Source organism: Muntiacus reevesi, chromosome 2 (assembly GCF_963930625.1).
Source record: "Muntiacus reevesi chromosome 2, mMunRee1.1, whole genome shotgun sequence".
Lineage (NCBI taxonomy): Eukaryota > Metazoa > Chordata > Mammalia > Artiodactyla > Cervidae > Muntiacus > Muntiacus reevesi.
The window spans coordinates 269,063,291-269,084,458 of record NC_089250.1 but is presented as its reverse complement, the minus strand read 5'-3'; the positions used below and the strand labels follow the sequence as shown (position 1 = coordinate 269,084,458).

Genomic DNA, 21,168 nt, shown 5'->3' with positions numbered 1-21,168 from the left:
GTGCCGCCTGCTGGAAGCCAGGGGACTTGGGCCCTTGTTGCGTGACAACCATTAATTCACCTTGTGGTTTTGGGCAAGGGACTTTTCTTAATCGAGTTGCTCCCTTCCCATCAGGAGGCGGGTGGTTGATTAGATTTCTGTTGTAGTTTACAGCAACACTAACCACCAGAAATATATTCATAATATGAGCCATATATGTAATTTAAAGATTTCGTATGGCCATATTTTTAAAGAGGGGAGGAAACAGGTGAAATGTTATTAATATATTTTATAACGGTGTGTTAAAAAGTAGAGACATCACTTTGCTGACAAAGGTCCATAGAATCAAAGCTATGGTTTTTCCAGTGGTCATGTATGGATGTGAGGGTTGGACCATAAAGAAGGCGGAGCACTGAACTGTGCTCTGCTGTTTTCAACTGTGGTGTTGGAGAAGACTCTTGAGAGTCCCTTGGACTGCAGGGAGATCAAACCAGTCCATCCTAAAGGAAATCAGTCCTGAATATTCATTGGAAGGTCTGGTGCTGAAGCTCCAATACTTTGGCCATCTGATGCGAAAAGCTGACTCATTGGGAAAGACCCTGATGCTCAAAAAGATTGAGGGCAAGAGAAGGGAGGCAACAGAGTACGAGATGGTTGGATGTCACCACCGACTCAATGGACATGAGTTTGACTAAACCCTGGGAGATGGTGATGGACAGGGAGGCCTGGTGTGCTGCAGTCCATGCAGTCACAAGGAGACACGACCTAGCAACTGAACAACAACAACAAATATCCAAAATATTAGTATTTTAATGTGTCAGTCACTTCAGTCACTCAGTCGTCTCCGACTCTTTGCGACCCCATGGACTGCAGCATGCCAGACCTTCCTGTCCATCATCAGCTTCCGGAGTCAGTGATGCCATCCTCTGTCTCATCCTCTGTCGTCTCCTTCTCCTCCCAGCATCAGGGTCTTTTCAAATGAGTCAGTTCTTCACATCAGGTGGCCAAAGTATTGAAGTTTCAGCTTCAGCATCAGTCCTTCCAATGAAGGGAAGGACTGTCCAAGGGACTCTCAAGATTCTTCTCCAACACCACAGTTTCAAAGCATTAATTCTTCGGTTCTCAGCTTTCTTGTGGTCCAACTCTCACATCCATACACGACCACTGGAATAAACATAGGTTTGACTTGACGGATCTTTGTTGACAAAGGAATGTCTCTGTTTTTTAATATGCCATCTAGGTTGGTCATAACTTTCCTTCCAAGGAGCAAGCATCTTTGAATTTCATGGCTGCAATTACCAACTGCAGTGATTTTGGAGCCCCCAAAAATAAAGTCTGACACTGTTTCCCCGTCTATTTGCCATAAAGTGATGGGACCAGATGCCATGATCTTAGTTTTTTGAATGTTGAGTTTTAAGCCAACTTTTTCACTCTCCTCTTTCACTTTCATCAAGAGGCTCTTTAGTTCTTCTTCACTTTCTGTCATAAGGGTAGTGTTATCTGCATATCTGAGGTTATTGATATTTCTCCTAGCAATCTTGATTCCAGCTTTTGCTTCATCCAGCCCAGCGTTTCTCGTGATGTACTCTGCATATAAGTTAAATAAGCAGGGTGACAATATACAGCCTTGACGTACTCCTTTCCCTATTTGGAACCAGTCTGTTGTTCCATGTCCAGTTCTAACTGTTGCTTCCTGACCTGCATACAGATTTCTCAGGAGGCAGATCAGGTGATCTGTTATTCCCATCTCTTTCAGAATTTTCCAGTTTGTTGTGATGCACACAGTCAAAGGCTTTGGCATAGTCAATAAAGCAGAAGTAGATGTTTTTCTGGAACTCTCTTGCTTTTTCGATGATCCAATGAATGTTGGCAATTTGATCTTTGGTTCCTCTGTCTTTTGTAAATCCAGCTTGAACATCTGGAAATTCACAGTTCACATACTGTTGAGGCCTGGCTTGGAGAATTTTGAGCATTATTTTACTAGTGTGTGAGATGAATGCAATTGTGCGGTAGTTTGAGCATTCTTTGGCATTGCCTTTCTTTGAGATTTGAATGAAAACTGACCTTTTCCAGTCCTGTGGCCACAGTTGAGTTTTCCAAATTTGCTGGCATATTGAGTGCAGCACTTTCACTGCATCATCTTTCAGGATTTGAAATAGCTCAACTGGAATTCCATCACCTTCACTAGCTTTGTCTGTAGTGATGCTTCCTAAGGCCCACTTGACTTCACATTGCAGGATGTCTGGCTCTAGGTTAGTGCTCACACCATCATGATTATCTGGGTCATGAAGATGTTTTTTGTATAGTTCTTCTGTGTATTCTTGCCACCTCTTCTTAATATCTTCTGCTTCTGTTAGGTGCATACCATTTCTGTCTTTATTGTGCCCATCTTTGCATGAAATGTTCCCTTGGTATCTCCAATTTTCTTGAAGAGCTCTCTAGTCTTTCCCATTCTATTGTTTTCCTCTATTTCTTTGCATTGATCATTGGAGGAGGTTTTCTTATCTCTCCTAGCTATTCTTTGGAACTCTGCATTCAAATGGGTACATCTTTCCTTTTCTCCTTTGCCTTTAGCTTCTCTTCTTTTCACAGCTATTTGTAAGGCCTCCTCAGACAACCATTTTCCTGTTTCACATTTCTTTTCCTTGGGAATGGTGTTGATCCCTGCCTCCTGTACAATGTCATGAACCTCCATCCATAGTTCTTCAGGCACTCTGTCTATCAAATCTAATCTCTAAACCTTGAGAAGTTTAACTTTTTTTTATAGTAAGTATTCAAAATTCTGTGTGTATGTTACACTTACAGTCCATCTCCATTGAGACTCAACCACAGTTCTGTCGCAAATGGGACCAAACGGCCTCGAGAAGCTGAGGAAGACGCTATTCTCAGCTCCAGCCACAAGAGGGCAGTGTGATCACACCGTGCACCCGCTGGCCGGCTCCTTAAAGCAGGTCTGTTTCCTAACGCGCGGCCTTGGTGAACTCTGCTGTCTCCTCCTCCCTCTCCCCGCCTGACCCCCACCCCCCAAAACCGGTCGCTCTGGCCCCAGCCAGCCTGGATCCAAGGGCGAGAGACACAGTCTGGCAGAAACCTGAAGGTCCCATATGAACACTGGAAAAATTCCATGACCCGAAGATTCCAAGACCCGAAGACAGACGTGTCTGTTCATCCATCCATTCATTCTGCAAATATTTATGCAGCACTCAATTTGTGACAGCAATGAACAAAACAAAAGCCCACCCTCACGACAGAGGCCCCAAAAGGAGGAAACTAAGTAGAATAGGTAGTATTTCAGATGGTGATAAACTGATCGATCATGTCAAATTGATCGGTCATGTCAAACATTTAAGTAGGGTGGACCCTGGGGAAGACCTCTTTGCTGGCTGCGAAACTGCACGTGCAAACTCCAAAGGAGGCAGAGGAGTGACTGAGGTGGGCGAGTGGAGGAAAGATGAAAGAGGGGCCAGGTCGCAGGGGCGGGAAGCCACGTATATTTGGGAACAGAGGAGCGATAAGGATCATACTTTATTCAGGAGACAAACATTTGCCCAGGCACCTCCCAGGAGCCAGGCCCTGCAGGGGGTTCGTGGGGCAACAGAGCTGAGTCAGCCCCAGTCCCTGCCCTCAACGGGCTCCCTGTCTGATGGCGGGAAGCAGTGCACACCGATTCTGGCAAATCAAGAGCCAGAGGGATGGGCGTTAAGGCAGAGATCAGTAAGGGCAGAGGGGAGCCCGGAGGTGGGGCGGCTAATTCAGCGTGGGGCGTCGCGGAATGCTTTCTGAAAGAGGTAGTGTTTAAACCAGGATCCAGATGAGTAAGAATGAGCACGGGAACGGGGTGGGAGGGGAACGACTGCACCTGTGGCGGAGAAAACAGCCGGTGGAAAGGCCTGCCGGCCAGGGCGCACCGCGAGCCCCTGAGCCCGGCGGAGGAATGGTTGCTTCTGGTACCGGACGCCTGGAGAGGGGCCGGAGCGGGTGGGTGGCGACCCGCACCCGCTAGGGTCAGAATGCCCTCGCACAAGGCAGAGGGCTTAGAGCTGACAAGGCTTGTTCAAAAAGTGTCCAAAAGAGCCTTCTGGGGACTTCCCTGGCGGTCCAGTGGGTTAAGACTCGGTGCTTCCTTGGCAGAGGGGCGCAGGTTCGTTCCCTGGTCGGGGAACCAGGATCCCGCATGCCTCAGGCCAGGGCCAAAACCTAAAAAAAAAACAAAAAAACACTTTTTTAAGCCTTCTGTGACTGCCTCTAGGAGGACTGTGGGGAAGGAGGGTACTTAAAAGCAAGGAGGGCAGGGAGAAGCCAACGCTATAAGCAGTTGGGGATGGTGGGAACAGATATGAGGGCTGTGTAAGAAGCCTGGAAACCCTGCTCAAGTCTAAGGTGTTGTTTTATAAGTGCAAGAGCTCCTGCATAACCCCTCCACACACACCCCCCACCAAAAAAAAAAAAAAAAACCTGTAAATACAAGAGAAGCTTCTCCTAAACGGAAATAAAGATGTTTGCCACTTAGGCAGATGGCAGTGGTGATCACAGGAGAGTCTTGCTGAGAGAGAAAGCGTGGTGAGCATGGAGGGCGGGGCAGGGTGTTGCTGAGGCAAGAAGCCCTGGTCATCGTGGAGCGGGGTTTTCCTGAGGCCCGTGGCCTTGGAGAAGGCTGTGCTGCTACCACCCCATGCGCTGTAGCCCGCCAGGCTCCTCTGTCCATGGGATTCTCCAGGCAAGAATACTGCAGTGGGCTGCCATGCCCTCCTCCAGGGGATCTTCCCGACCCAGGGATCGAACCCAGGTCTCCCACACTGCAGGTGGATTCCCTTCAGTCTGAGCCACCAGGGAAGCCCAAGAATACTGGAGTGGGTAGCCTAACCCTTCTTCAGGGGATTCCCGACCTGGGAATCAAACTGGGGTCTCCTGCACTGCAGGCGGATTCTTTACCAGCTGACCTACCAGGGAAGACCTTGGAGAAGGCAGCTCCTAGGTAAACACAAGGGGTCCTTTATACTTATTGAATGTCTGGGAAAGGACCCAAGTTGATAAGCCAGAAATCCCCATGCCCTAGGGTACCACCACCTGGAGTCAGAAGCATTCTTTCCTGCAAGGATGGGGCCCAATCTCAGAAAGATGGGCTTCCCCATCTTCCCCCCTGTGTGTGCTCTCTCAGGGCTGGGTAACCGGAGACTACTGTCAGGTCTGAAGATGTAGAGGCATCAAGTGCAGAGATTCTGGGGCGAAGTCTCTCAATACCCTTAATCTCATCCAGTCTGTTTTCACAGAGGCGCTTCACATGTCAGGGACCAGGGTGGGCTCTAAAAATTCAGTGATGAGCATGTTAGACAGGGTCCCTGCCTTCATGAAGCCTTGGTTTGAATGAGAGAAATGTTCCTTCAGTCCATAAAAGTTTGCTAAGCACATACTACATGCCAGGGAAAAGAAACAGAGAAAGCAGGCAAACCCCCCGTTCCTGTCAGAGTTGGCACTCAAACTGTGGGAGACAGACTACACAGAAAAGGAAGTAAATAAAAGATGAGGGACATCGGATAGTGATAAACGCCAGAGAAGGAAACAACAGCAACAATAAACAAGGAAGCAAACACATAAGGCAATTATAGATGAAAACGAGGAGAGGAAACCAGCACGGGGCTGAGACAGAAACCAGAAGGAAACGTCCACTCCAGAGAAAGCGACCATGGGCAGAGTGATCGGAAGGGTGTCCCAGGGGGAGGGAACAGCAAAGACAGGCAGTGAGGTGACGGGGGTTGGGGGGACACCTACCATGTCAGGAAAATCAAAGAAGCCTGGGGGGCCTGAGGCACAGCGCGTGGTAGAATGGTGAGGCTGGCGAGACGGGCAGAAAGCCAGGCACAGGGTGCCTTGGAAGTGTTTAGGTTTTATTATAACTGCAGTGGGAAATCGCAGATGGGTTTTAAGCAGATTCTAACATGACACCGTTTTATATTTTAAGAACACACTGCTGCCAAGTGGAGAATGGACTTGGTGTGGGGTGGGCGTGGGGGGGGAGGTGGAAACGGGGTTCAAATTTGGAAGCAGGGAAACGAGTTTGGAGGCTACGGCACCTGTCCAGGTGAGAGATAAGGGTAACCTGGAAGAGGATGAGTGAGCGGAAGCAAGTGGGTGGGTTTGATGTCTATTTTGGCGCTAAGGTGACAGGAATTGCCAAAGTGGGAAGTGGGAGTGAGGGCGGGATCAAGGACCACTCCCAGCTCTTGACGGAAGCAACTGGGGAGAGGGTGGTGTCATCACCTACAAAAGGAAACAAGTGCTTGATGATGGAGACGGGAGAGGGAGGTGGGGCAGGGCTGTTCTCTGGTTGTTGACGGGGCATCAGGGGTGCCCAGGCGTGCATATGGAAGCTGCCTGGCACGTAGCAGATACAGATGCTGACTCAGAGCCATCTCAGGGATTATCCAGAGAGACTAGGTAATCCTAGGGACACGTGAGGTCAGCAGCAGAGGGGCACGGAGCCAGACAGGCTGGGGTTCGAGTCCCAGCCTCTAGCTTGTTGGGCAACTACCTTCTCTCTCTGTTTCCTCATCTGTGGAATGGGAGTGATTATATGCACCTCTAGGGCTGGTGCAGGGAATAAGTGAGATGTGGCGCTTGGGAGGCACGAGAGAAACTGTCAGCCAAGAGCTGACGGGGACAGAAGGCAAAGGTCAGGGACTGGCTCGTTTGTCTTTTTGGCAGCGTGCAGATATCAGGAGTGATGCTGACGCTCCAATACTTTGGCCACCTGATTTGAAAAGGCGACTCATTGGAAAAGACCCTGATGCTGGGAAAGATGGAGGGCAGGAGGAAGGGGAGCCGCGGAGGATGAAATGGTTGGATGGCATCACCGACTCAAAGGACATGGCTTTGAGCAAACTCCTGGAGTTGGTGAAGGACAGGGAGGCCTGGCGTGCTGCAGTCCATGGGGTCACGAAGAGGGAGACACGACTTCGTGACTGAACAACAAGAAGATCTTAGTTCCCTGACCTAGGATCAAACCCATGCCCCCTGAAATCAAAGAGTTAAGTCCTAACCACTGGACCACCAGGGAAGTCCCAGGGTAGATTTGCACATCCCAGAAGCATTCCTTGCAGGCACTCTCTGGGGCTGTACCAGGAGACAGCGATACAGCGGAGAACTCCTTGCCCATGAACGGTATGGAGACAGATTTGGGGACTGAATGGCGTAGCATTTAACAGCCAGATGACCCAAATTCTGATCCCAGCTAATGCCATTTGCACAAAGGACTACTGAGAACCCGGCTTCCTCATCTCTCCCATCATCCTAACACGAGCCCTAACCCCAACCTCATACAGCTCTTGCAAGAATTAAAGGCGATAATGCAGGCAAAGTCCTAGACAACCTGCCAGATTTGTATTTATAAGTGGAGGTCGAGACAGGCATTTGCTGACAGGGAGTCAGGAACCCCCAGAGAGAGGACCGCCCCCCCACCCCCTGAGGGGTTTCACAGTCCCCTGAGGCGGCCAGAGTCTACCTGACCCATCATTCATTCCCAAGGTCACACCCTGGCCTCTATCTGCATCCAGAGAAGCTCCACCTCTAAAACCCCACAAAATCCCACATCCACTCCCTGACCACAGCCTCCCTCCCATGCTTCCAGAGCTCTGCCGTACCTGTTTGTCCACCTCCAAGACACCCTGACCCCTCCACCAACCAAGCCCCTTCCGTCTGCACCTCCTTTACACTCACCGTCCGCCCTCTTAACGCCCCAGGGACCCCCCACTGTCTTATCGCCCCGCTCTCAGCATCCCTCCCCCCAGTCACCCAGCCCTGCACGCGCCTGCTCTTTGCTGGAGGCAAACAGAACCAGAGCCATTCAGCTGCTCCGAAGAGGCCGCTGTTAAATTCCTGGTCGCCAACCTCACCTGGAACCTACCCGCCACCCTCACCTCCCCAAGCAGGTGCCCCCTGGAGACGGGGTGAGCTGGCCCGAGCCTCCCGGCCACCTGACCCCCACCCCCGACCCGCCAACCTCCCCCACCCCTTCCTGCTTCCTTCCCGAACAATGGGAGAGGCGTCCTTCCTTCTGTCTGGGGCTAATCCCCCCGCCGGGGCGGCTCACCCTCCGCCCCTGCGTTCTCAGGCATCCGGCTCCCTGCGGTGGGGAAGAGCCCGCCGCCCGGGTTCGGACGGTGGTGCCACCGCTCCGCTTTGCGTAACCGTGGACGGGCGACTCCGCTTCTCCACCTGCGTGCGGAAGATCATAAAAACAGCTTTCTCACGAGGCCGTGGGAAGGGTTCGGCGAGGTAATTAACGAAACATGCGTTAAAACGGCATTGGACACACAAGTAAAGGCTCAGATGAAACTGACGCTCAAATCACGGAGACAATAGAGAGGGTTCAGAGGATCTGGGAGCCCAGTGCGCTCCGGCGCTTACCCTCAGATTGACCTCGTTCGGGCCACTCCCCACTCCCCCAGCCTCCTTCCTCAGACTGTAAAACCGGCTCAGGATAGTACCTAGCCCAGGCAGGGTGGACTCCCCACCACCTCACTGCACTCATCCCCTTCTCTTCTCTCCCCTGGCTCAGCTTCTCCAGCTACACTGGCCTCCCCGCTGGTCCCCAGGCGCGTCAGACCTCCTCACAGCCCAGAACCTTTGCAGGTGTGCCATCCCCCCAAGGTGTCCCCCCCTACCCCCATGTCCCTCCCGGCCTTCAGGTCTTTGCTCAAAGAGCGCCTCCCCCGACCCTGACCTCCTCCCTGCTTTCTTTCTTTAAGATTTTTTTTTTTTAACCTGTGGACCATTTTTGAAGTCTTTATTGAATTTGTTACAATATTGTTTCCGTTTTCTGTCTTGGTTTGGTTTTGTTTTGTTTGCCTGTGTGGCATCTGGGATCTTAGCTCTTCCCCCACAGATAGAGATGAAGTCTTAACCATTAGACCACCAGGGAAGTCTCCTCTCGGCTTTCTTATTCTTCTTAGCACTCATGACTTGTGATATTATGTATTAATTTAACTTTCTTTTGCTTCCAGGATTTAAGTATCAGTGAGGCATATGCCATATCCTCAGTGCTTAGCCGGCTTCCCTGATAGCTCAGTTGGTAAAGAATTCGCCTGCAATGCAGGAGAGCCTGGTTTGATTCCTGGGTCAGGAAGATCCCCTGCAGAAGGGAAAGACTACCCACTCCATTCTTGGGCTTCCCTTGTGGCTCAGCTGGTAAAGAATCCACCCACAAATGCGGGAGACCTGGGTTCAATCCCTGGGTTGGGAAGATCCCCTGAAGAAGGGAAAGGCTACGCACTCCAGTATTCCGGCCTGGAGAATTTCATGAACTATACAGTCCCTGGGGTCGCAAAGAGTCAAACATACTTTCCACTTTGCAGCGTTTAGAACCGTGACTGATGCATAGTAGGTACTCAAAAAATATTTGTTGAAGGGAAGGAGGGAGAGGAAGAAAGGGAGAGAGGAAGGCGGGAGGAGGGAAGGAGGATGAAAGAAACTAAGCCACATTAAGAAAGTGACCTGGGATCTTCTCAGACCAGGGACCGAACCAGTGTCCCTTTGTTGCCAGGCAGCTGCTTAACCACTGGACCACCAGGAAATCCCACGTGCCGCGGGGCAGCTACACCTGCGCGCCGCAACGGTTGCGCCTGTGCTGTAGACGCGGGGACTGCGACTGCTGAGCGCATGTGCCCAGAGCCCCTGCTCCGCAACGAGAGAAGCCACCGCAAGAAGCCCACGCCCTGCAGCAAAGCCCCAGCAGAGCCAAAAAATGTACATAAACACTCGCCCCTAACATGGCAACAACCTGCGCCCAAAATAACTCTTAAAAAACAGTTACCTGGATACACAAAACGTGGCCCATCCATACGAAGGTGTGTGATCCTTCCTTTAAAAGGAAGGAGAAAAGAAAAAGAAAGAAAGACTGCCCTGGTGGTCCAGTGGTTAAGGATCCATCTGCCAGGACAGGCGACACGGGTTCGATCCCTGGTCCGGGAACATTCCGCACGCCACAGAGCACCTAAGCCCGTGCGCCACAACTCCTGAAACCTGTGCTCCCTAGGGCCCATGCTCCACAACAAGAGAAGCCACCACAGTGAGAAGCCCCCACGCTGCAACGAGAGAGGAGCCCCCACTCACCACAGCTATAGAAAGCCCGCGTGCAGCAATGAAGACCCAGTGCCGCCAAAGAGGAAATAACCGGATTAATTATTAAAGAGGAAGGAAATTCTGGTGTGTTACAGCATCTCACGTGAACCTTGAGGGCATTATGCTCACTGAAATGTGAAATACCTATTTCAGAGTGGTCAAATTCATAGACACAGAAAGTAGAATGGAGTCTACCAGGGCCTGGGGCAGGGAGGATGGGAAGCTGGTGTTTCATGGGGACAGACCTGCAGTCAGAGGAGATGAAAAGGTTTTGGAGACAGATGACCGTAATGGTTGCACACCCAAGTGAAAGTATTTCTTGCCACTGGACTGTACACTCACTGCTGTAAATGAGGACTTCCCTGGTGGTCCACGCGTTGAGAATCTACCTTCCACTGCAGGGCCCCCGGGTGCGATCCTGGCCGGGGAAGTAAGATGCCACATGCCACGAGGCCAGAAGAAAAAACAAGAAACAGAAAAAACCCCCAGTGCCAGTGGCCACCTCGCTGGGTTCAACCCTCGTGCCAGTCTCTTCTTAAAATTCATCTCTTCTTCCCTGACGCCACCCTCTCCTGGTTTCCTTCTTAGCTCTTCCATTTCTCCTTTCGGCCCCCCTGTCCCCTAAGCTGTGGGTCTTCTTGGGGTCTCGAGCAGACGCCCCAGGTCTTTTCATTCTATTCAATCACTCCACGTGAGTGCCGCAGCGCTCCGGTTTCCAGCACCTTCCGTCGGTGCTAGTGACACCCCACCACTGTCTCTAGCCAGACAGCTCCCCCCAGAGGCAGCCCAGGTCTGCAGTGATGACCCTAAGGGTGCTTCTCTCCCCCGCTGAGAATCACTGGGGGATCCCTTCTCCCCCAGCACGCTGAGCTCTGCCCCGTCCTCCTGTCTGAAGAGTTCTACTCAGAGCTGCTCTCCTCACTGCGTCCATGCCCCTGGTGAGCTCCGACTCAGAAAGCCCACGCTCTGGGAGCCCGTTCCCCACTCCTGAGGCTTCATCAGAACCTTCAGTACTCCCCTCCATCCAATCAGAACACACGTCACACTGGACTGAGTTTCCCCCGTTGCCTCTCTGACCTCTCCTGCCAGACAGTGAGCTCCTGGAAGGCAAGGATTGTGGCCATGTGTCCATTCATTCATTCATCAAATATTTTTTGAGGACCCCCGTAATGGGTGGAGTGGGAGCAAGGCAGCCCAGGACGGAGTGTGGCTGGAAGGGGACGAATAACCCAGCAGTGACGCTGAGGGGGCTCCGGGCTGGGGTGGGAGATAAGGCAGTGAGCTGAGCCCTCTTTGTGGCCACGTCCCCAGCACGTTTTTCCTGGGCTCCCTGGGTCTCACTGAAGCCTTCTGCTTAAGCTGCGTATTCTTTCTGGGAAGAGGAGATCTCAGGTTTATCTTCCAGCTCAGCATAGGATCCCTGTGAGTCCTTCAAATTACAGCCTTCTGGGGCCTCCCCGGCAGTACAGCAATGAAGAATCCACCTGCAAATGCTGGGGACAGGGGTTCGATCCCTGGGTTGGGAAGATTCCCTGAAGGAGGGCACAGCAACCCACTCCGGTATTCTTGCCTGGAGAAGGTCGAGGCCAGAGGAGCCTGGCGAGCTACAGTCCCTGGGGCCGCAAGGAGTCAGAGACGACTGCACACACATGTGAACTAGCCAGTGGGAAGCTGCTTTATAGCTCAGGAGCTCAGCCCAGTGCTCTGTGATGACCTGGAGGGGTGGGACGGGGGCGGGAGGGAAGCTCGGGGGAGAGGACATATTCATACATAAGGCTGATTCACGTCATTATACAGGCAGAAACTGACACTGTAAAGCAATTATCCTCCAATTAAAAATAAATTATAAAATGGAATGTAAAACATTAAATGAAATTAAAATTAAAAAAATAAAAAAACAAAAAACCTCCATGCTCTCAATGCACGGGGGACAGGGGTTCAATCCCTGGTCAAGGAACTAGGATTCTGCATGCCAAAGCAACAACAAAACCCACTACAGCATCTGAGCCCTCACAGACCAGCTGCCTGTTCCACCCCTCCCCATCCCCGCCTTGTCCCCAGAGAAATCTTTCTTGGCGGAAGGGCTTCTAGTTTGTGCTTCTCATCCTTCTGGTCTACCAAGGCTTGAACCAAGGTTTTCAGCCCGAAGCAGTGTGGCCTCTCTGCAGAGCCAGTTGAAGGGGGCGCTGAGCGCCTCTGCAGGGGGGCGGGGGAGCAGCAGTCTAGGTGGAGAGGGGAGGAAAGTGGTTTGGGAGCCAGACCCCCGGGGTTGGGGTGGGGGGACTGGGGGGCAGTGGGGAGAGTGCAGACAGCTGACCTCCTGAGTCACCGTGAGGTGGTCCAGACTGCCCTGAGACACATTGCCGTCATTGGGAATTTAAGAGGCTGGGGGAGGGACTGAGGGTGGCAGGGCCCTGCCCAACAGTTAGGATGGGTCCCCCAAACCCAGGCCCATTCCCCATCTCATCACTCCATCTCTCCTGCTCTCCCTGGGTCTCTGTCCCCACTCTCTCTGGGTCCCTTCCCCTTCTCTCTGGTCCTTCTAGCCCACTCTCCCCTGACCTCTCTGCAGAGCCTGAGTTGGGGGGCACCAGTTCTGCCCTGACCCTCCCTTCCCCACTCCTTGCCGGGGCCCCTGCTCCCCCACCTTTCAGGGCCACGAGGACCACAGGATGAGAACGTGTGAGAGACAGGACGCCTAGAACCTTGGTGCCCCCAGCCCCACTCCCAGCCCCTCTCTGTTCCTCTGCGGCTGTCACCTCTCATCTCTGCCTCCCCGTCGCCCCTCTTTCTCAAGGGCCCTCCGTGACCTCCACTCCCTCTCCCTCTCCCCCGTCCTCTGCCCGGTCTCTTGTCGGATCTCCACATCCTTCCTCGCCATCTCTGGGCCTCCCCGTCCTCTCCGCTGCCATCCCTCACGTGTGTGGGGGGGGTGGGGCACCTCTGCTGCTTGTGTTTCTATGTGCTTGTTCCTCCTTCTCTCTGCCTGTGTCGATTCTGTCTTCCCCTCCTTCCTTCTCTTTCTCTGCTTCTGTCTCTCATTTTCCCACACTCATCTCTCCGTGAATCCCTGTCCCTGCGCCCCGCCCCCACCCATCCTGCCTTTTTCTGTCTGCCTCCTCCTTCCCGATCCCTAGTCTCCATCTCCCTAAAGTCTCCCCACCTCTCACAGGTCTCTCTGGCCCAGATTCCTCTCCCTTGCCCTCTGCCTTCCTATTGCTACTTCTCTCACATTTCCTGGCCTCTCTCTGCTCCCGGGGCAGCCTCTCTCTCTCTCTGCCCCTGTCCCTCCCTCTCCCAGCCCCTCCCAGCACCTTCCCCCACCCCACTTGTCCACCCTGCCCGGGACTTCCCCCCTCCCTGGGTTCCTCCCAGATTATAACACCTTCCCCCGCCAGGCAGGCAGGTTCTCGTGAACAATTGTGGCTGCTTCTCTGGCCAGAGAGGAGATGGGAGGAGATGGGATGGGGATCCTGGAGTGGGAAATAGGCAATAAAAAAAAAAAAGGAAAAAAAAAACCTCAGAAGGGTGGAGGAAGGAGCAGGGCCAGCTACTCAGACCAGGGATAAAAGGCCTCAGCGAGTGACAAGGAAGGCAGACGCCACCCCCACTCCACCAGACAGGAGACATCAAGGCAAGCCCTGAGCCCTTCTCGGCATCCTCTCCAGCCACCAAGGAGCACCCCCTGCCCCAGACCCCGCCCTCCTGGTCTCTGGCCTCTCTTCTGTCCCCCAACCAGGTCCCTAAGGGTCTCAGTCTCTAAGAGCCTCTCTGACCCATAACCTCTAGGTTCTTGCAGCTTCCTTGACCCTCACTTTCTCTCTGCATTTGCCAGAATCCAGCTGCCAGCCCTCAGAATGTTTCTCCTGCTGATGGCTCTTCAGATCTTGGCTGTAGGTAAGACAGTGGGGGGGGGGGGGGGACTGGACTCTGAGAAGGGCCGGGGAGATGGGGAAGGGCCCTGGGGATCTGAGATGCTCACCTGGCAAGAAGGGGCGGGGGATAGTCTGGGGACCGTGGTTGAGGAGCGTGCTCGAGGAAGGCCCGGGTTCTAAGTGGTGGAGGTGTTAGAATATCGCAGGGTCCAGGAACTTGTAGGAGATGGTGAAGAGTCGGACACAACTGAGCAACTGAACAACATCAAGAGATAGTGAGAAATCAAGGGAGGAACTGAGCAGAACAGTCAGGTCCTGACCGAGTCTTATGAGAAAGTACCAGCAGGACACTTGCTGACTGCACTGTCGTCTACTCGCTCAGCCATGTCCGCCTCCTTGCGACCCCGTGGACTGTAGCCCACCAGGCTCCTCTGTCCATGGGATTTCCCAGGCAAGAATATTAGACTGGCTTGCCATTTCCTCCTCCAGGGGATCTTCCCGACACAGGGATCGAACTTTTGTCTCTTAAATGGCAGGCAGATTCTTTACCACTGAAGCCCTGTTGATTGTGTTAGGGAAGAACTAATCAGAAGTGATGGCAGAAATGATGACGGGGTGGTGGGCTCCTGGCGGGGGAGTGGTGTGGTATGCAGAGTGGGTGTACGGAGGGGGGGAACCTGGGGGCCCTGTGTGATCCTGGGGGACCACACACAGAGCGAGAAGTCTGGGGAAGGGACAGGGAGCTCCCCGATGGTGCTGGAGGATAGCTGAGTGGAGCTGTGGCGTATTGCATAAAGTGATCGTAGAAAGCATGCGTAGGAAAGCGGAGTCAGGGGCGGTAGTGTCAGGATCATGGATGAGGTGGTTCTAGGATCTCATAATAGGTGCTATGGGGGTACCTGGGGTGAGGGGGTGTCAGAAAACTCCCTGGTCGTGTTGGGACAATACTGGGGGCACTGTTGGGCATATCTCATACAGGGTGGGGGTACATAAAGATGGGTGGGTTAAGGATTAGGCAACACAGGGGGGACTTGTGGGTTCCGGACATCCTAGAGAGCTAGGGGTTGGGTGGAGAGCCTTTGTTTACCTGCTGCCCCCACTCCAGCTCACCCTTGCCTTCTCCTAGCCATGGCCCAGAACCAAGGGAATGAGAACAAGATAATCGGTGGCTACACTTGCACCCAGAGCTCCCAACCGTGGCAGGCAGCCCTCCTGCAAGGCCCCCAGCGTCGTTTCCTCTGTGGAGGGTCCCTGCTGTCCGACCAGTGGGTCATCACCGCTGCTCACTGTGCCCGCCCGTGAGTGGTCCCTTCCTGATTCTTCTGCCAAATGAATTCCAGAGTCTAGCCCTGTGTACAATCCAGGGTGCTAGCTGGGTTTGTTTGGGGTCTAGATAAGAGCCTAAAACCACAGACCCAGAACATGGAACCCAGCCATGAATCTAAAATCTGCTTTTAGATTCTAAAAGCAGATCAACTGCTTAGAAACCATGCTCATGTGCTTAGTCGTTCAGTCGTGTCTGACGCTTCGGGTCTCCGTGGACGGTAACCCAACAGGCTGCTCTGTCCATGGGATTTTTCCAGGCAAGAATACTGGAGTGGGTTGCCGTGTCCTCCTCCAGGGGATCTTCCTGACCCAGGGATCGAACCTGCATCTCATACTTTGGCGGGTGGATTCTTTACCACTGAGCCACCTGGGAAGCCGGTTGGAACCCATACACCAGTTTAGAGTCCTGCACAGAATCTAGAACCTAACACAAAACCTGACATCCATCCAGAGACCAATCTCCACACAGAGACTAAGATTGGGAGTGGTGGTTGAATTCGGGACACAGCTACCTTCAGACACTCAGGACCCCTCTCAGAACACTGCTTGGAATCCAGAGTCAGGTTCAGAGCCCACCGTCCAGCCATGAGTCTGGAAACCTACTTGCAGCTCAGAGAATGGGATAAAGACAGAACCTGGAGCTTGTTCTAGATCCAACATGTAATCCAGAGTCTAGTCTACAGCTCTTCTTTGAGGAGTCTAAAACCCAGACCTCAACCTGTTCTCTCCATCCCAGAATGAAGATCATAATCTAAAGCTTCATAGAGAGCCCAGGGCCCTTCCCAGATTTTAGACCTAAACTTGGACCCCACACTAGAAATCAAAGTCCAGACAAAAGCTCACCCAGTGCTCACAAACCAGATTTAATGCCATAAACTGAAGTTCAGGGTAGAACTGAGGGCCCAGAGTCTAGAACGTAAAGCCCAGAATGGAAACCAACATCTAGAACCTGGAATCCTGACCATAGTCTGGAGCTCCTTCTAGAACCTAGAGCCCAACCTGAGGTCAAAGGCTCAGATCAGAATCTTGAACCAAAAATCCACAGACTATCACCTGTAATTTGATCTAAAGCAGAACCCAACCTAATATCAAGAATGCAGGCTGCTGTTTAGAACCCTGAGGCCAGCTGGACCACAGAGCTCAAGTCACTGTCTCCAACCCACGTCATAAACAAGAGCTTCATCAAGAACCCAGAACTCAACCTAGAACCTGGGGCTCACACCAGTATCTAGAAAGTATGCTAGCATCTAGATTTAATCTAGAACACAACTCCAAGCTTCAAGTCAAAAGTTTAGGGTGTCGAGAGCCCAAAGGCCAGGCTGGAACTGCAATGGAGCCTCCCTGGCGCCTACTCTAGAAGAGCAATTTCATTTCAAGCCTAGAGCCACAGCTCAGAGCCTCACTTCAGAACACAGAGTCTTTACCCAGGCGCATACCCTAGGGCAGAGCCAGCAACCCACAAACCTCAGAAGGCAGAGCACAGTCCACCAGTGGAAGGGGAGGATATAAGATTGGGCCCAGAGAGTGTCCAGGCCAGGGGGAAAGGGTCCAAGATTCCAGGAAACACTCTGCCTGCAAATGGAGGGAGGGTTGGGGGTGTGTGTGTGTGTGTCTGTGTGTGTGTGTGTGTGTGTGCTCAGCCATGTCCAACTCTTTGTGAACCTGGACTGTAGCCCGCCAGGCCCCTCTGTCCATGGGGATTCTCCAGGCAAGGATACTGGAGTGGGTTGCCACGCCCTCCTCCAGGGGATCTTCCCGACCCAGGGATGGAGCCCGCATCTCTGGTGTCTCCTGCATCGGCAGGGTGATTCTTTACCGCTGAGCCACCTGGGAAGCCCATGGGGAGAGTCAGCCTGGAGGAAGACTCGTCCCCAGGGGCGGGAGCATCGCTGGATGGTGGGGCGGGGTCTCAGCTCACATCCTGAGCAGCACCACTCTCGGGGGTCGCGGGCCAGGATCCTTCGCGTCGCCCTGGGCAAGCACAACCTGAAGGTCTGGGAGGCCACACAGCAGGTGCTGCGCGTGGCCCGCCAGGTGCCGCACCCCCAGTACAACTCGCGGACCAACGACAACGACCTGATGCTGCTGCGGCTGGAGCGGCCCGCTCGGCTGGGGCGGGGGGTGCAGCCCATCTCCGTGGCCCGCTCCTGCGCCGGCGTGGGCTCCTCCTGCCTTGTGTCGGGCTGGGGCACCATCTCCAGTCCTGTTGGTGAGGGGTCCCGCATCGGGAACGAGGGGCTGCTGGCTGGACCCCCGGGTCTGAGGGAGGAGGGGCTGGGGGGCTGAGTCCCGGGTCTGAGGGAGGAGGGTCTCAGGCCCAGACTTCTGGGTCCTATTGGAGAGTAGACCTCATTTTAACACCTCAATGCCGCCCCCTCTCAGCCAGGTACCCCAACTCTCTGCAATGCGTGAACATCAACATCTTCTCGGATCAGGAGTGTCGGCGGGCCTACTCTGGAGCCATCACCCCGGGCATGGTCTGTGCAGGGGTCCCCCAAGGCGGGAAGGACTCTTGTCAGGTGAGCCCCAGGGAGAAAGCCTGGGCAGGGAGCTTGTTCGGGGCTGAGACTTAGGTATGAGAGGACCTCAGGAGCAAGAAGATCAGGGGTGGCCCCCCTCCCACCCCCAGAGACCAAGAGAGGTTGTCACAGCCAGGCTGTCTCCTAGCTGTTAGCCCTTGGGTATGGACGTAACCTTCCAGGCTTCGGTTTCCTCACCTGTCCCATGGGGGCAGCAGGACGGGATGGAATGGGATGAGCTCGTCCATGGCAAGAGTGCAGAGCTCCGACCACCGCTGTCATTGCCATCATTACATGTGGGCCCCTGGAAAGCTTGCTCAGGGTCTGGAGGCCTTAATCCATCCCCGAGCAACGGCTCCAGAGACACGCGGTGTGGAAACACACATGCAGTTTTCTAGACGCAGAGCTTAGACAAAGAGGGGCCCAAGAGACACACAGGACACGGGACCCCACGCCCCAGGGGCTGAGACCTCCAGAGGCCCCGCCCGGGCAGGGGGGCGGGTCTCAGCCACCCCCCACATCTTTGCCTCTGGGGCTCCCCGCGGCCGGGGGGTCCTCTGGCCATCGATCCACGGATGTCTCCGTCTCCGCCTCTCCCCGTCAGGGTGACTCCGGGGGACCCCTGGTGTGCGGAGGGCAGCTCCAGGGTCTCGTGTCCTGGGGGATGGAGCGCTGTGCCCAGCCCGGTTACCCCGGCGTCTACACCAACCTGTGCAAATACCACACCTGGATCCAGGAAACCATGCGGAGCAGATCATAGCCAGCGGGACAGAACATCACCTGCCCACAAGCTCCCCAAGACCCTGCCCCTCCCACTCAAGACCCAGCCCCCAGCGCCCCCTCCCTCAGACCCCCAGCATCCTGACCCTGACCCCTGGCTCAGAACTCCCCTCTCCCAGAGCAGCTCCTTCAGGGGTTCTCCCTGCACCCCTACACCCTCCCCATCGTTATCCAGGGTACCCCTGAGACACCAGAGCAGGCGCATGAACACAAAGGCATTGAACTGGCACTGTATTCCAAAGAGGACAATTTTCAAAGCTCTCAATGTCTCTAAAAGCCAGACAAATACCATCAATAAAATTTTAACAATCCTACAACAAGGACCTACTGTGTATCACAGGGGACTCTGCTCAATGTTATGTGGCAGCCTGGGTGGGAGGGGAGTTTGGGAGAGAAAGGATACATGTGTATAGTGAGGCTGAGTCCCTCCGCTGTTCGCCTGAAATTATCACAACGTTGTTTGTTAATCGGCTCTGCCTGCGTGCTCAGCCGCTCAGTCGTGTCCGATTCTTTGCGATCCTTTGGACTGTAGCCCGCCAGGCTCCTCTGTCCAGGGGAGGAGGATTCTCCAGGCAAGAATACTGCAGTGGGTTGCTATTTCTCCTCCAGGGAATCTTCCCGACCCAGGGATCGAACCTGAGTCTCCTGCACTGGCAGGCGGATTCTTTACTTGTCGAACCACCAGGGAAACCCTAACTGGCTATACCCCAATACAAAATAAAAAGCTTAAAGAAAGTTTTTTTTACAATCTTAAATTCCATTCACCCATTCATCTAATGCACTCAACAGACAGGCATAGCGGTCCAATCACGGCCAGCCAGGAGCCGTGTCCTGAGGCGCATGGTATCCCCTGGGGGTCCGCCCCCTCGCCATCCACCGTACCTGGTGTGGTGGAAGAAAACACCCCAGCCTTGCCGTGTGGCCCCCTGAGCAGGACCACCCCTCCCCCAGCCTCTTCTCGGGGTCCGGCAAGTAGGGACTGCCAGGCCCATGACCGACAGGGCAAAGCCCGACCTTGTTTCCAGGGAAAACACGGTGCAAATGGAGAGGTCCTCCTTTTCCTCATCAGATGTTAGGTGAGGAGAGTTGAGTTAATCACACCCTTGAGTTCAGGTCCTGAACTCATTTTATTTACTTATTTCTACTTGTCCCCCCTGACTCCGGATACCCTCCTTTCCCACAGGCACCAGCCCAGCTGGGTCTGCAATAATGTGCCTCCTTGGCACACACTAGTTGTCACATCGTGTTGCTTCTAATTTGTACGACATCATTGTGTTATGAATCTCATTCTCTTTCTTATTTTCGTTCAAGAACCGCTATTTACTGGGCACCTACTATGCGCCGGGCATGGTTCCTGGGTACTGGAAGTAGGCCCACGAACAAGCCAGACAAAGGTAAACACTTCTCATCACAGAGCTTACATCCTAGCAGGAGGTGCCAGACAAGAAACAGTAAACATCATTTAAAGGTAGAGAGTCGCTAGGAATAAAAAGGTCATTAAACCTGGGCTGGGTGGCAGGCCTTGTATGCACGCCAGAGCCAGCTCATGGCAGCCCATAAGAGCCTCCTGGCCAATTTTCAGGGATTTGGAGTGCCGGTTGCTCAACACAGCTATAAAAGAAAATTAAATTACAGAAACTCACAATTAAGTAATGTACACTTTTGAAAAGTCAATACTCAAAACTCATCAATTCCTAATTATCATTGCTGATATCTATGCTTCAAGGCTATTTATGTCTGTCACGTTATGTCTGTAACGGTGAGCATCTGGACATCTATGTGTACCAAGTCACTTCAGTCGTGTTTGACTCTTTGCGACCCCATGGACTGTGGCCTGCCAGGCTCCTCTGTCCATGGGATTCTCCAGGCAAGAATACCAGAGTGGGTTGCCATGCCCTCCTCCAGGGGATCTTCCTAATCCAGGGATCGAACCCGCATCTCTTCTGTCTCCCGATTTAGCAGGCGGGTTCTTTATCACTAGTGCCACCCGGAAAGCCCCAAGCATCTGGGCAGCCCTTCCCGATTCCATCTCCATCTTCTCAAGTTCTGTGCTTGCAGAATCAGATACAGTAGAAGTCTGCGTGGCCACATGTGTCCATCTGCTTGGCCGTGGGGGACAACCCAGGATCAGAGAGTTCTGAGGGGGCAGCCTGCGTTGTAGCCTGCCTGGCTACAAACAGCTCATAAGACTGCTGAGGGAGAATAGAGTCAACACTTTACAAAAACTGTAAAGGCAGTATAAGTTTTAAAATTGTGAGTCAGGAGTTCCCTGGGGGTGCAGCGGATAAGAATCCGCCTGCTGATGCAAGGGACACAGGTTTGATCCCTGGTCCGGGAAGATTCCCCATGCTGGGGGCAATTAAGTTGTGGTTCTGTGCACCACAGCTACTGAAGTCCACGCGCCTAGAACCTGTGCTAGGCAACAAGAGAAGCCACCGCAGTGAGAAGCACAGGCACCAAAACGAAGAGGAGCCCCCACTCGGCCGCAACTAGAGAAAAGCCCTCTCAGCAACGGAGACCCAGCACAGCTAAAAATAAATTAATAGTGAAAAAGAAAGAAGTCGGAGTCCTGG

At 53.4% G+C, this 21,168-nt stretch overlaps 1 protein-coding gene across 1 annotated transcript; it reads left to right on the top strand.

The window, feature by feature from the left end:
• The first annotated feature begins 13,952 nt into the window (after positions 1 to 13,952).
• KLK14 (kallikrein related peptidase 14) lies at positions 13,953 to 18,623 on the top strand. The gene is made up of 5 exons (XM_065926623.1): positions 13,953 to 13,992; positions 15,097 to 15,268; positions 17,252 to 17,505; positions 17,679 to 17,815; positions 18,420 to 18,623. Exons 1-5 carry the CDS (start codon positions 13,953 to 13,955, stop codon positions 18,573 to 18,575), a joined length of 759 nt encoding a protein of 252 aa, XP_065782695.1. The 3' UTR covers positions 18,576 to 18,623.
• The last annotated feature ends 2,545 nt before the right edge of the window (positions 18,624 to 21,168 follow it).